The 14,370-nt window shown below is 42.7% G+C and overlaps 2 protein-coding genes across 2 annotated transcripts in view; both read right to left on the reverse strand.

Annotated features, from left to right (window-relative positions):
* The window catches only part of ADAM33 (ADAM metallopeptidase domain 33), a 32,051-nt gene extending 28,639 nt beyond the window's left edge, over nucleotides 1-3,412 (reverse strand). Inside the window, exons 1-2 of the mRNA XM_010580829.1 lie at nucleotides 3,369-3,412; nucleotides 3,182-3,249 (exon numbers count right to left, since the gene is read on the reverse strand). Of these exons, the coding sequence (XP_010579131.1) occupies nucleotides 3,182-3,249; nucleotides 3,369-3,412 (112 nt within the window). The remainder of the gene's footprint in view (nucleotides 1-3,181; nucleotides 3,250-3,368) is intronic.
* Nucleotides 3,413-6,851: 3,439 nt separating this feature from the next.
* ALMS1 (Alstrom syndrome 1) overlaps nucleotides 6,852-14,370 on the reverse strand; it is a 36,558-nt gene continuing 29,039 nt past the window's right edge. Inside the window, exons 10-11 of the mRNA XM_010580787.1 lie at nucleotides 12,687-12,786; nucleotides 6,852-7,097 (exon numbers count right to left, since the gene is read on the reverse strand). Of these exons, the coding sequence (XP_010579089.1) occupies nucleotides 7,053-7,097; nucleotides 12,687-12,786 (145 nt within the window). The 3' untranslated portion in view covers nucleotides 6,852-7,052. The remainder of the gene's footprint in view (nucleotides 7,098-12,686; nucleotides 12,787-14,370) is intronic.

Consider the following 14,370-nt stretch of genomic DNA (forward strand, 5'->3'; position numbering starts at 1 on the left):
GAGGGGGCCGGCATTGTTCGCTTTTATTTATTGCTGTGTTTCTTGGCCCAGCCCGGCCGTTTAATGAAAACCAGACCGGCGGTGGAGGCTGCTCCCAGGCTCCCTCCACCGGGGCAGCCCGCTCCAGCCGCCGAACCCCCCCCGGACCCGGACCCGGTCCCGGTCCCGGTCCCGGTCCCGGTCCCCCCACCGCTCCTTCAGCCCCTTTCCCCGGGAGGAGAAGCGAGGGGGGACCGACAGGCTGCCTGCAGCAGGAGAGGGGGTGGGAAAAAAGGCAATTCAATAAGCCCATCCATCCCACCGAGGCGAGACGGAGCAGAGACGCCTCTGCGACCCTCAATAAAATCCCTAGTTGTTATTATTATTAACCTTTTTTTTTTTTTTTTCCCTAACAGGAGATGGGTGCCAGCATCCAGCCCCATCAAAAGGGGAGGGCAGCACAGCTCACCGCCCCGCATAGCGAGCGTGGGGGACACAGTGCTGCCTTCCCTGCTCTGCTTCAGCCCTTTTGGGTCCTTTCCTGGGGGTCAGCCAACCCTCCTCATTCATCAGTCAGGATTCACCAATGGTTAGCGAAGCCCTAATAATAATACTGATTAACACTAGTAATTGTGAATGATTTTACTCTAAAAAAAGGGGGACAGCTGCAAGACGCCTTTACCCGAAATGCTCTGGGGACCTCCGCGCATGCCTGCCCAAGGTGACATTTTGGAACAGGAAGGGACAGGGGACTCTTCTGGGGTTTCCCAGCACAAAACGCAAATCTAAATAGCCCAGCCCTGGGAGCAGCACTCAAACGCGTGTCAAGGTCCTGTTAACAGGGCCCTCGGATGCAACCGGCAGATGCAAACATCTGGACAGTGTTAGTCTTCCCCAGCTTAGCAGCACCTTCAAGCCCCAATAAGTCTTGGTCGCAGTGTTTCTCAGGTGGCTTAGTGCCATTTAGCAATACCTCGTTCTCACAAGCTCTCCCATGCATCTTCTGCCCTTTTGGGGTCGTGTTCTGCAGAGGACCAGGAAGGATTGCTGAAGCTTGAAGGTGGTGACCTGCTAAAGCTCACCACGGTGGGGCTGTGCAGGTCCCACCAATTCCACGAGAGGACACATGCTGCAGAAAAATAAAGGCACTCCAAAGAACAAACCCGTGGAATTGTGGCAAGAAACAGAGGGCACTGCCATCCCTTCTCACATCCAGGCAGCTGGGTGAAGTTCAGCAGAGCAGCTGTAAATCAGCAGCCTGGCACACAACTAGGAGGGATTCAAATGCCTGACAGGGCTTTCAGCCATCAGGAAACCATCATCAGCAACGTCCAGAGGGACGAGGCTCTGCAGAGCGCTGCGAACATCTTTCCAGGAAAGGGCAGGTGGTGGCCAGGACTGCCGCAGAGGGGTGAGCCAGGCGCTGGGATGGAGTAGGGACCGTAAGCCAGAGGAAACCCCGGGCAGCTGACAGGCTCCGGTCTTCCCCCAGCAGCCCATCAATCCCAGCGTATCTTCACCATTACTACATGTTACGCGACACGTTTCCTCATTCCTCCACTTTCTCAGCCAGCGTAAACTACTCAAAGCAGCGCAGTCCCGGGGCTAGGTGAAGGCAGAAGTCTCTCTGCTTCCCACCGGCACAGGGACCCTGAGCGTAGCCATTGGCCGCGGAGAAAGATATGGGGATGGCAACGGCTGGTGGTTATCCACAGCAGCTTATAAAAGGCCTTTTTGTGCAAAGGAACAGGCGTCCTTCCTCCTGCCTCCAGCCTTGATCACTTGATATCTCTGCTGACAAAAGCCCACAGAAGCTGCGGCACCCGACCACGGTCTGCAGCTGGGTCACACAGCCTGGCAGCTGAGCCCGAGATTGGGGATTTCTGCGTCCCGGCGTAAGCCAAGAGCAGCACGTGCGAAGCAGGGGCGGGGGATCACTCACAACCATGGAATTAAAGACAGGGAGAGACCCTTGGTATCTATTTACAGGTGCTCCTGTCCTCCGAGGCACTCGTTCTTCATAGTCATGAAGGAGGCAACCAGCACATCGAGTACGCAAGCATAGGAGGTGTGCGCAGGAAGATCCTGGGCACCCGCGCTTCAGATCTTCCGCCACTGCTTCATCAGCACAAACGCCATGGTTCTTAGCCTGATACGGGTCCTTCTGCGAAGGACAAGGACAGTTGTAATGCAGTAAAACCGCTCTACGCCGTTCATAAAAACTCGTGCCCTGATAGGCCAAAATAAATGTCTCCTTCGACCAAATTTCACATCATCTCCTATTAAAATGACTATTCAATCTGCACACAATGCCACAGGAACTCAACTCCTCACGCACAGGTGTTCAGGAGCTCACGGCACGTAGCTAGCATGCTACCTCCTCCAGATCCAACCGGAGAGTCCAAGAGGCTTACTTACCCCTCTCTGGAGGAAGGCCAGGGCCAGCTACTCAGCAGATGACTCAACGAGACTTGGCAGAGGCCCGCAGCAAGCCCCCTACGGCAGAGTGATTCACGGGACGTACCGAATCGAACTCGGGTAGAGGAGCCAACACAACTTTGGGAAAATGAGCTGGAGTCTCTCCTTTCCTTTGCATCTGAAGACAAGTTTGAAGTAGCTTCTGATAAAGCTAGAAAGCAACAGGGCTGCAGCACAGGGGTACATGCATAAAATCAGATTGTATTAAAAAAAAAAACCCTTTCTCTATCAAGACCTCTTACAACTGTCCTCATCACCGTGGAATTTGAGTGCCTTCCAGTGTGTTAATCAACATGGCTTTCATTTGTCATGCAGAGGTCATTCACCCTCCCGCAGGGTCTAATTTGGCCTGGAGAATTCAGTTTATCTGCTGATGTAGGGAGAAAAATATTAATAAAACTTTGACTTTCAAACCTTGCTTGTGTGAAAGAATTGTGCCTTTTCCATTTACAGCAGTTCAGCTGAATTCCTTCCCCAAGCCTACAATGAGCATGTCCAATGACTTCATGTTACGCTTTTAAGCTTTACAGAAGTACAGCCGCCCAGCTGGCCAACTAATAAATGTAACATAAAGGAAGCAATATATTAAGATCTACATTACTGGATTAAAGTTTGATCTGGACTAATAAACAGCCAGCCAGGAAGTAATTTCTTCATTAGGGTATTGTTTCACGAAAATTGAATTATAAACCAGGATGCTCTCATGCAGAAGCGATTAGCTTACCTGCTTTTGCACGGGGCAAATCTCTTTCTTCAGTCTCCTCCTCTTCAAAGTCATTCAGTTGTGCTCTTCTACAGGCACAACCGTGAACAAATTTACCACCGACAGAGGCAGACAGCAGAAATCCTTCTGAGCAGCAGTCCTCCAGGAGTCAACCACTCTGGACCAGGCCCTATCTAGACAGATGTACGGTAACACGACTATTTTTACATCATCCTTGCCATTCGTTTCCATGGCGATCTTTCCAGTTACCAGCAATGAGAGAACATGTCCCAAACATCCACTCGAGCTCCATCACTGCCTGATGTGGCAGACCTCCAACTTGAGAATGGTTCTCCATAGAAAGGACTCCAAAAACATCCACCAAGAACCAGAGCACTTACCACGTTATTATAAAAAGTCCATCTGGATGGAATTTACAGCACAAAAGGTAGAACTAGTGGAAATGGTCAGCAAAGAGGAAATGGAAGGTGCTTCTGGAGGGCAAACAAGCCTCTTGTTTTAAAGGAACCTTTCAAAACATGAGGTGGCTTTTTCACACCCCTTTTCTCTGCCCTTTCCTTGCCTTGTCCACCTCACCCACACACATCCATCACGCTTCCCACCTCAAATTCAGTTTGTAGACAGCACATCTACAGACAAACCAAAGCCAAAGACCAGTCATTATATTTACTTGATGATGAACAAGGTACAAGTGAGCAATGATCAAAGCTGCTTTCAGTTTTGAGAGACAACAGACAACCGTGCTGCCTTTTCCATTTTTGAGGTAGCAGCTACGATAGCTGGCCTTTTGGTGAGACTCAAACACGCATTTGGCATCTACACAATTGTCATTGTGCGGGGTGGGCACGGCAAATGCTGATCAAGGAACATTTCTGGTTAACTAATAACAAAAGCCTGCTCCTGTAGGGTTATTTGGAAAAAAAAAAAAAAAAAAAAAAAAAATTGCCCTCTAAACTTCTAAAGATTTGCAGAATTTACCCTAAAAGTCTTTGTGTAGCAGTGGATTAAGAAGAGATGACTCCACTCTGGAATCAACCAAGACAAGCATAATTTCCTGAGTTTTTGGAAAGAATTTTTGCATGTTGGAACCAATGACTCCAAATGTCAACAGCCTCCTTCCATATAACTATAAACACTGGATGCTTTTCACCCAGCACAAGCTTTATCTGACCTGATGACAACAAGGAATGGTAGTGGAGTGACTGCGAGTCAGCTTCACTAGCATCCCTCACAAAGAAATCAACAGAAGGATGGATGATAACGCTGTTGGGAATACTGAGGAGGAGACCTGCCTCCTTTAAACCTGGCCACATGGGACCTCCTTTTCAGAGGTTCTGAGAAGTTGCAGCTCCTCCTGATTTCAGCTGGAATTGTGGATGCTCCCTCCTCTGGGGAGAAAAGTTAAACAATCTCATACTGTTCCTCTACAAAACTTTCTTTCTGCCCCCTCTGTGTGCAAAGAGAACATTTTTCTTCACAGTATTCCAGAAAGCACAGTGTAAACTCTTTGTGCAGCCCGAGACCAGCGTAAAACATCCAAGCACAATCTTCAGATCACACGTTCTGATATATTAAAGCGTACCCAAACAGAAAATTTTTAACAGAAGCAAACACTTCTCCCTTCACAAAGGAAAAACGCTACAATATTATTACCAAATGAGGAATTAGAGCTATTTGCTGCTAAATCTCTCAAGCTGCAACTCTAGCAACTCACATCAGACTGTTAGATTACTTTGGTAGTTAGTGAACATTTTTAAGTGAGGTAAACCATAAAAAAAAATTTGCAGCAGTTCTTCCTTTGTTTTGAAAGGTTTTACAATGTGTAGTTCTCTACTTAGATGAGGATGGGTACTTCAACCAGTTGAAATGGACTGACTCTACCTTTCTTTGATTCGCAAGGTGCTTGATTATTGGCCTCTATGCTTTTGTTAGGGAGCAACACACAGGCACACTATGGACATTTAAATAAAGACAACCCTGGGCTGTGTTATCTCACTGTAAGAAAACTTCCAAGCATCCCCTGAGGCATCAGCAGGGCCCTTACGCTCTCTCACTTTTTCATCAGTTGAAAGCTTAAAAGCATATTTAAAAAGCTAACTGGCTTTAAATGAGCACTCAGCGAAGCAAGATCTTGTCATGACTCCAATACAACTGACTTTCTTGTCAAAAGGAGAAAGTCTATTCATATGTGTATCAGAATCGCATGGGAAATCTCAGTACCAGCAAGTTTTAGCACCTTCTGCTTCTACAACATACAAAGCTGCTTTCTAGCCCCAAAGAGCACTTTGAAAGGCAAAGCAGCAACTTGCATCCAAACAGATCCCAAGGACAAGATAGTGGAAGGAGCAAATAGGTAAAAAACATATTTTGAAAAGTGGAAAGGTCTAAAGAAATAAGCTATTTTCTGAGCTGATTTATCACAGCCATGTGATACTGTATTATTTTTAATATGCACTTCTAACTTCAGATTTCTGAGGCCAGATATGGCCTTCTGACATATTAGATCACGGTTTTATGGTGGATGGGGTTTTTTGCGTGTTCCACATAAAGTATAAATCTTACACCTGGATGTATTCTCACACTTGACTCTGGGGTAGGCTATAACAGCTGCTTCAACAGCATGTGGTACCACCAGCACAGGACACAGTTTAAAAAACAGTATGCCAAATCTTTGCCTAGTGTAATTTAGTGTAGTTCTACTGACCTTCAATTATTTCCCATAATTTGAAGATCTGATTCATTACATCTCAACATGAACTCCAGGGGTAACTGGCAGAGCTGTACCATAGCACCGCTGGATGGCTTAGCCAAGGGGTGAAACAAGAAGTTCCATGAAATTCTTAGTGAACACAAGAGGTCAAAATCTGAGTTGTGCCTCATCCTCTGCAGAAATGGGTGTTCTGTTACAGCTGTTCCTTGAACTAAATTGCTATGAACATCTTATGCACAGAAAACATGAAACCACTGTTCACACCCACTTAGTTTTCCTCAGATATCTTTTCCTGTTTATTCATTATATGAACTAAATTGTGATAAGAAAATGAAACTGAGACTTCAGGCTTCTATCATCAAGAACCACAATCTTTGTATTTCATCTTTTGTCACTGTGATGCTGGTTAAGCGTACAAACGAGTATCCTGTCAGAATGCATCTAATGAATTGAAGGGAACTCTCTCCCAGGCAAGGCTTAAAAATTCCCAACATCATAAAAAGTTTCTCTAATTAGACTTTCCTGGTCATACGGAAAGATAGCAAACCAAGCGAAAGGTCAGTGAAGTCACAACCCCTCCACTCTTCCAGCGCTAATAATGTCCAGTTTAAACAGCCATTACAGTTACCTTGTAAGCTCTTAAGTTCTGTGCAGGGTAGAGTAAGAGGCGATTATGGCCCGGTTTCTTTAGATATTTCCCATGCATACAGCGAAGACACATTTCATGATTGCTGCAATAGTTACTACAAACCGATCTGATGTTATTTATTTAAGGGTTTTTTGCAGTACAAAACATTACAAGTAAGTTTTCTACATCGAGATAGGAAATTAAAAAATCATTGTTAAAAACAATTTAAAATAAATATATAAAACTGCTATTCCAATCAGGTAATTACAAATGTATTATGAATCAAGTACTTCCAAACTATGTTTACTTTGGAAGTGCATTAATAACACTACAAAAAACAGCCATTTATTTAAATATCAAGTGATTGATTCTCAAATATGGCAAGATTATGTTAGTACAAAAGTAACAAAACTGAATACCCCGAAACATACACAGCACAAGTATTTACTGCATTATCTTTTTCACATCACAATCTCCTTTATGCTGCAAGTTTACTAAGTATGGTACACGTTCGTTTGAACAGGAGATCTTTATCAGTTCCAAGGCACCTTCCTCCCTAAGACACGGTTGGTGATTTTCTGAAAGAAAAACAAAGCGACAGAGATGAGTATTATTCCTCTAAAAATCAAAAACCCTAAGCATGAAGATAGTGGAAGACACAGAAAGTGTTTTCTACAATAAACAGCTGAATAAATTAGGAGTCTTCACAACCTTCACTAGACATGACTGAAGGGGAAGAGATGAAAGTCTATACAATCCTGAGTAGCCTGAAGTAGGTGAAGAGGAAATGTTATTTGCAGACTGCTCTGGAAAAAAAAAAAAAAAAAAAAAACACCACCACCAAAAAAAACCTCCAAACCAAAAAAAAAAAAAAAAAAAAAAACAAACAAACCCACATTGGGGGAGGCAGCATAGAAAATAACTGGTAATAGATTAAAACGAAATAAAACACTGTGTGTAGACCCAGTCTTGTGCAGTTAAACTGCAGAACTCTGCCCTCCAGTGCTGCGAACACCAGATGTTTACACTTCACAAAGCAAGTGGACAAAGTCATGAAAAAAAAAAAAAGCCACCACCAATCTGAAGATGGATTCAAAGCCCCTCAGATGCAAATCACACCAGACTGTTAGAGCATCTTTGAGAAGTACTGCTAATGCTGGCTCTGTTATGGCATTCTTCCCCAGGCACCTGCTAGTGTGACCCGTTCTTATGGCAACAGGCAATCCAGATAATGAAACACCACATCATTCTGCTAGCTGAGCTGGCAGATCACTGACGTTTTGAAGTATGGAATACATATTACGTGGCTTTAGAGAAGTGTAGGATAAAGTAAGAGCTTTGGGTAACTCGTGTATTACTAACAGCAGTGGCAATGATACAGCCATTACCTGACGAGACCTTTTGCATCACACAGATGAACGCAACGCACAGCTCAGCTCTTTATACACACACACAGAGCATGCAGTATATACTATATACACATAACTATATATAGTGTATATGCCAATACAGAATGTACTCTGCTCACATACATACATATAAAAAGCAGCAACGCTGCTGACGTGAATCTCAGTGTGGATTCTGTCCCCAGTACTTCATGAAGCCTCAGAAGGGCTCAAAACGCCTCACACCACAAAAACCTCTGACCAGTCCTTACAGCTCACAAGCCCTTCTGCAATCTAATAAGCAAACCCAGCCAGCAATTAGATGCTATCTCCCCTCTTTGCTCCACTTCCAGGAATTGACTATAAACCAAAAACCCCTAACGTGTTGCTGACATGAGGGAAAATGTAGCCAAGGGGATGGAAAATAAACGTTAAAAAAAAAAAAAAAAGCTTACTGTAAAGCAGCAAGCAAAGTGCAATTCAGTTTAACACCTCTAGAAGCATGTGCTTTTTCCTTTGGGGTAGTGACACCTTGTGGCCCCTATCTATCTTGCACAGGCTCTAAAGGACATGTCCCATCCATAAACAAAAGTGTTTAGTGTTCCTGAATGCTAATATCTTTTTTCTTTTTTAAGGGGTAGAGGGAAGTACATAAATTAACAACTTTGCTATCTCCTTTATAGATGTTTCTCCCATGCTCCCTATTTACAAAAATTACAAACTTACTACATCTAATGGAAAAGCCTCAGAAATGGAACGAATTTGTATCTGATAAAACTCATAAAATTCGTTTTCACTTCACTGGGCTTGAAAGTTCTGATTTATGCTGCCATCAGATCACAAATATGCCTCAACCGTACAGTTTTCAGAATTAAGGGGCATGCACCATTCCCTTATCTGACTAATATAATTTAATGCTCTATTTGAAATTAGAAGTACAAAAGCAAAGGGATACTAGGACAGAACATCAGTCCAGACCCATGTGCATCCTGTGATAAAAATAACTTTGCTATCTTAATAAAGGTAACTATTTAACAATTTGAAAAATTAAGAATACCTTTGCAACCCTCAGTCGCTTTCTAACACAGGAATTTTGATAAGTTTCCAGTTACGTATGAGCCCATACTGTTTCCTCCCGAGGATCTCATCCTCACTCAGTGCTAACAAAACTGTTATTTCATTCTTTCTTCAATTCCCACTGCATTGCCCCACAGTCCCACTGTAGCACATAAATACCTGAAAACAAGCACTGACAGCCCTTACTTCTCAGGTGTCCTGTGTGAGTATTTTCACTTGTACTTTACAAAAGGTAAGTGAACTTTGTTCGTACATATTCATTAATTTGGGGCCCTATTTTGAGCAAAATAAACTCAGTTTCATGTCATTCCTCAACCTGGACACTAATTTTAGATCAGTATCCTTGGTTCCCTACAGCTAACAAAGTCACACACTGCCTCCAGAGAGCAGCATGCCCCACATAGTAGCAGTTGTTGCTCACACTGGAAACATACAATTTTGTTTGGTTGGTTACTCCTCAGGATACATTTTTAGAAGCTGGTGTTCATTTTTTTTCCTGAAGTATTGACCCATAAATTATATCAATATACAGTTATACCTAACACACCTCTAAATTCTGGTGTGAGGATTTCACTTGTAAGTGATACTTCAGCAAGCACTTGTCCATGTTGATGTACATACAGGTATGAGTGTATGTACATGTTTAATTCATTGTTTCCTTTCCTTCCCAAACATGAATCACCCCTAACCTGTGAGCCCTCGACACCCTATAGAAATGGCATGCACACTGTACTGCTAGCTAATCCCATCCTCAGAGCCAGCTGTACTGCTATTAGTGAGGCTTACGCCTAGTTTTACTTTTACACATCTACTCTTTTGGTATCAGTGACAGAAACAGAAGCAACCAGCGTCCCAGCACTGTATTACATCATGGCTGATATGTAATAAACTTAGGACATAAGCACACTTCACTATTACAACAAAGTGTTTAGTTACAGGTGCTGGGAGAGAAGAATAAGTGCTCAGAATCTCCTTCGCTAAGCCAACTGGTCTGGCAGTTTAAGACATCCTCACCTGCCCAGCTGTTTCATTAATGCTCCTCTACCAGGTATTAACATTTACACAGCAGAAAGTCAGACAAGAAAATACATGCGTAGGCCTCGGACACTGCAGAACAGGATGCCTCAGCACACACTTTCACCAGCAGTTTAAGCTACTAGGCTGCTCTCTGGAGCGGCTGGGGCACGAGTACATCCCTTTCTCACTACGATGACCAGTGCTAGCCTGTCAAAATCCAAAGCGTGAAGGACAAAGAACTTTCATTAGGGACAGGTCATGCCACTAAGCACTGACCTGGGAGTCAGAGAATATGACTACTATGCCCAGCTCCACCATCGACCCCACACAAACTTGAGCAGGGCACTCGACTTTCTCTGCCTGCCTCTCTTTTCCCAAGGATATGTCTGGATACATACCAAATGATCTTGGAAGGAACTGTCCCCTACTAGGTTTGTGTAAGGCACTACAGGACTCCTCCAGGTGACTGCGATTAAAATAAGAATCAGATCTATTCCAGAGTGCTGATCTGCTGTTCTACATCAGCAGTTCACAAACTTGCCACTATGAGAGATACTCAGACCACAGTTTGGGTACAGTGCTACAGATCATTTAAATGATACAACCCTAGATTACACACATCTTCAGTCTAGCTTTTGTACCAGCCATTTTCTTCTCCTAATACCCTGTGTCATCTTTGGAGTCATTCCACAAAATCTGTGTTTCTTTTTTTCATGCATAATCAGATCCGCTTAGAAACTGATGCTCTCAGCAACACATTAGCCAAATTCTAAACAAACCATTCACTGTATTTACAGCTACTTACTGCAGCTATTCTCCATCATCAAGGAAGACAAAAAGATTACAATATTTACTGCAATGAATCATCATTCCTCTTCCAATCAAAACCACACTTGTATAGAAAACTTCTGATCCGATTCCCTCTCTGCTTCCAGCTGACAACTGCCAGCATTCATTAACTCTTAAGACTTTACTGTACCAGCATCTGAGATTCTCAGACAAGTGAAAAAAAAAAAAAAAAAGTGCCCTGAATATACCCTGCAAAAGTATAGCATTAAATTCAAGTAATTCTAGTGGTAAATACCCACAATCAGATTAGGAAGGTATTCTGGATAATACATTGCATTACAAGCCCTGACTTTTAAAATCCAATTACTGCTGTTCCCAACAAATAACTAACCCTATTATTCCAGCTCTGGTAGCACAACTCAGCCAGGAAAGAGTTGCAATGCTAAAACTGAAGTGCAAGCTTAAGATCCAGATGAAAAAAAAAAAATCAGTTTAAATTTTTAATGCATGTCCTTAAATCACTAAGGCTTATAATGCAGTTTATTGCCTGCTGCCAGAGTTCTCCTGAAGGCTATATTTTATGGTATATGTGTTAGTTAAAGAGTGAGAAGGTAAGAACCTCACTGTTTGTTGCAAACTATTGTTTCTTTAGTTCTTATTAAGTCTTAAGAGAAAGCTTAAGCGTATGGATGCCTACAACAGCTCGAAAAGGGATACATTGGTCAGTTTTGGAGATGCACTTCTCAGAGGAGACAAATGGGCCTCCTCTGTTTTATCAGAACATTATAAATTGATACCGCTTGTTACACAGAAATACTAGATAATTAGATGTGTGCGCATGGGAGGGCATAGGGACAGAAGACTCTCGTCCTTGTTACTTATTGTGCTTAACACAGGCAAGTCTCTAGCACAGCATTCTTCAATCTTTCTATCAATAATTAAACCTGTTTAACAGACAGATGCAAAGCACATGTTGCACAACTGGGACAGCCAGGGAGGAAAAGTAGCAGTTGTTAGCTGGGACAGAAGCAGCTCCCTGCAGGGATCTCACTGCTTCATGGCAGAATGAGGCAGGATTCAGCAGAGTCTTAGAGTAACCCAGCAAAATGGGTCCTGCTGTTTCCTTCTCCTGCTGACCAAAATCCTGGAGTCCTCACCCCACCTTTGCTCTGCTGCTGGTTGTGTGGTAAGGCCCCAGCACAGAAACTGTTCTTGAACAGCTGCGTAAGTGTGGTTCAAAGTTAGTCATACCCACACTTAGGGATACTGTTTTGTTCTACAGCTTGCCAGACACAGGAGATCCTTGGCTGATCAGTGCTGGTGCGGTAAGACCACGCTATCAGCTGAACAAACACTTAATGGTGAAATCCACAGCCCCCAAAGTTAACAAATTACCAGCAGGACTGTCAATTCTCCATTGGAGCAAAATTAAGAATGATGACTCCATGCTTTGTTAACCATGGTTGTGAAGTGAGCTGTGAACTGTGTAAGTTAAATCCATTTACAGCAAGGGTACACGAGAGCAGCCTTCAAGTCAAAGAGCCTATCCATGAAATATCTTCTTTAAATATGCTCCACGATCCCTCCGTTCTGCCCTCAAGACTGCGCAAGGCCTTTTTTGTATGCTTTAATCAGGACGATGCTTCCTTGTCTTTTTTCCATACAGCATGTGTAGGTACTGGAAGGATTTCAGGTTAGGTAGGGGGATTTTTTTGTTCCACATTTTGCTAGGCTTGACTGCTTTGACCCTGATTAAATGTTAATATATCCTAGCCACCTAGAAGTTGCAAAAGAATACCACAGAATTAACATTTAGTAAATATTACTATAATGCTTGTGACCGCAAGAAAAATAAAATTCTAAAATGTTCCAGTATAAATATTTGACCAGAAGACCTACCGCTTTGTAAAGCTGTGCTTTCAGGCGGTATGAGTTGTATTCCATTTTTCTCTTCTCTTCCTCTCGCTTCTTCTGCACCTCTGGCAGCTGCTCATAGATCCTTAAGTGTAAATACAAAAAGTCAAAAACACTGACTTTGAAGGAACTTACTGAGATTAAAAAAAAAAAAACAAAACAAAACAAAAAAAAACATCCTCTGTTTTATCTTCACATTCTGTTAAAAGCTACTGGCCAACCACATCATAGAAACATTTATTTGGGGGTTTACTAGTGTCACACAGGGAAAATGTGGAATACATAGCAGTTGTGATACCAGAAATTCCCACATCCCATAATGCCTTTCTCTTACAAGCAGCACCTCCTAAAAGCAATATTTATAACATTAAAATGACCATACAGCTGATATGATTACCAAGCTGCAAAAGGTAGAGCTTCAGTATCTTCAGTACAGAATAGCCCCATTGCTTTGAGAGTATGCTGATTCCGAGTAACATGTTTATCCACCAACAGCAATATTTTTATCCCAAGAATAACCTGAGTTAAGCTATTTAGGCATCTTTTCAATATTTTCAACATTCAGCATTGTTGCCCTGTTTAGGTGAATGCTTTGTCTTCTCCAGTGCTGAACTTCTCCCATACCAGAGCCAAACAGCAAGGGATTCTTTGAAGTGAATAGAAGGTGACTGGTGCTCAGTACAGTCAGTGCGCTATTCTAATCTGTTTTACATGCTACCATCTCGAGGAGGGACCCAAGAGCTAGGATGACAGTGTATTGCTCACACTGACATCCCCAAATCTTCCTTTAAGATCATAAAGCTTTACTAATTTCATGACAGTGGTTGCCAAGAAATATCCAGCTTCAAAAACATTGTGGTTTATGGGAGGTGGAAATGAATGATGTCCAAATATTTCAGTCCTGTAATACTTAAAGCAAGACAGAACTTTTAGAGACTGTTTCATTCTTACGTCAGTATAGTATCTTTGCATAATTACTGTTGGCACTTCAAATATTTTTAAACACATCTATGCCTTCAACTTGTATTATCTGAAACAACTTCAACACACTCCATTTTGAACATTGCAAATCAATACTGCCCACCAGCCAGGAGGGACATTTTTGACAGTTGTCTTGGTACTAATTCCAGCAGGAAAATAAGTAAGACTTCAGACTGGCAAGAGAAGCAAGGGAGGCAAATGTGTATCAGTTTGCACCCATTTGCTATTTAGTCAGTACAAGTTAGGTGTCATTTGTATGTTTCAAAAGACAGAAGGACAAGAAGTTACCTGGAAAACAAAGTAATAGGAAGCTGTAGGATAACACATAACTAAGTAGGCAAAATCAAGAAAGCAAGGAATCAAATCCAAATCTCAATTAGTACTGAATTTTACCTCCTGTCTACTTCACCAGCATCAGCTAGGGAGAGCAATACACAGTTGTAGCTTCTACAGTCCCCCACACAAATGTGTTTACCAGTCCATCAGACTTCACAGTGGAATTGATAAGCAAGCAAATACACATCCAACACCAAAAAAACAAGAAAACACAAAAAAGCAACTGTACTCTTTCCAGTGACCTACCTTCCTATGTATCCCTATTTTCCTACTCTGTCTGCAGCTGTTCTTAGGAGGTCATCTTTTCTAAAAATGTCACTACCCACATTACCACTATAGAAAACAAGAAATA

This window comes from Haliaeetus leucocephalus, unplaced genomic scaffold, assembly GCF_000737465.1.
Source record: "Haliaeetus leucocephalus isolate CR32 unplaced genomic scaffold, Haliaeetus_leucocephalus-4.0 Scaffold741, whole genome shotgun sequence".
In the NCBI taxonomy this organism is placed as follows: domain Eukaryota; kingdom Metazoa; phylum Chordata; class Aves; order Accipitriformes; family Accipitridae; genus Haliaeetus; species Haliaeetus leucocephalus.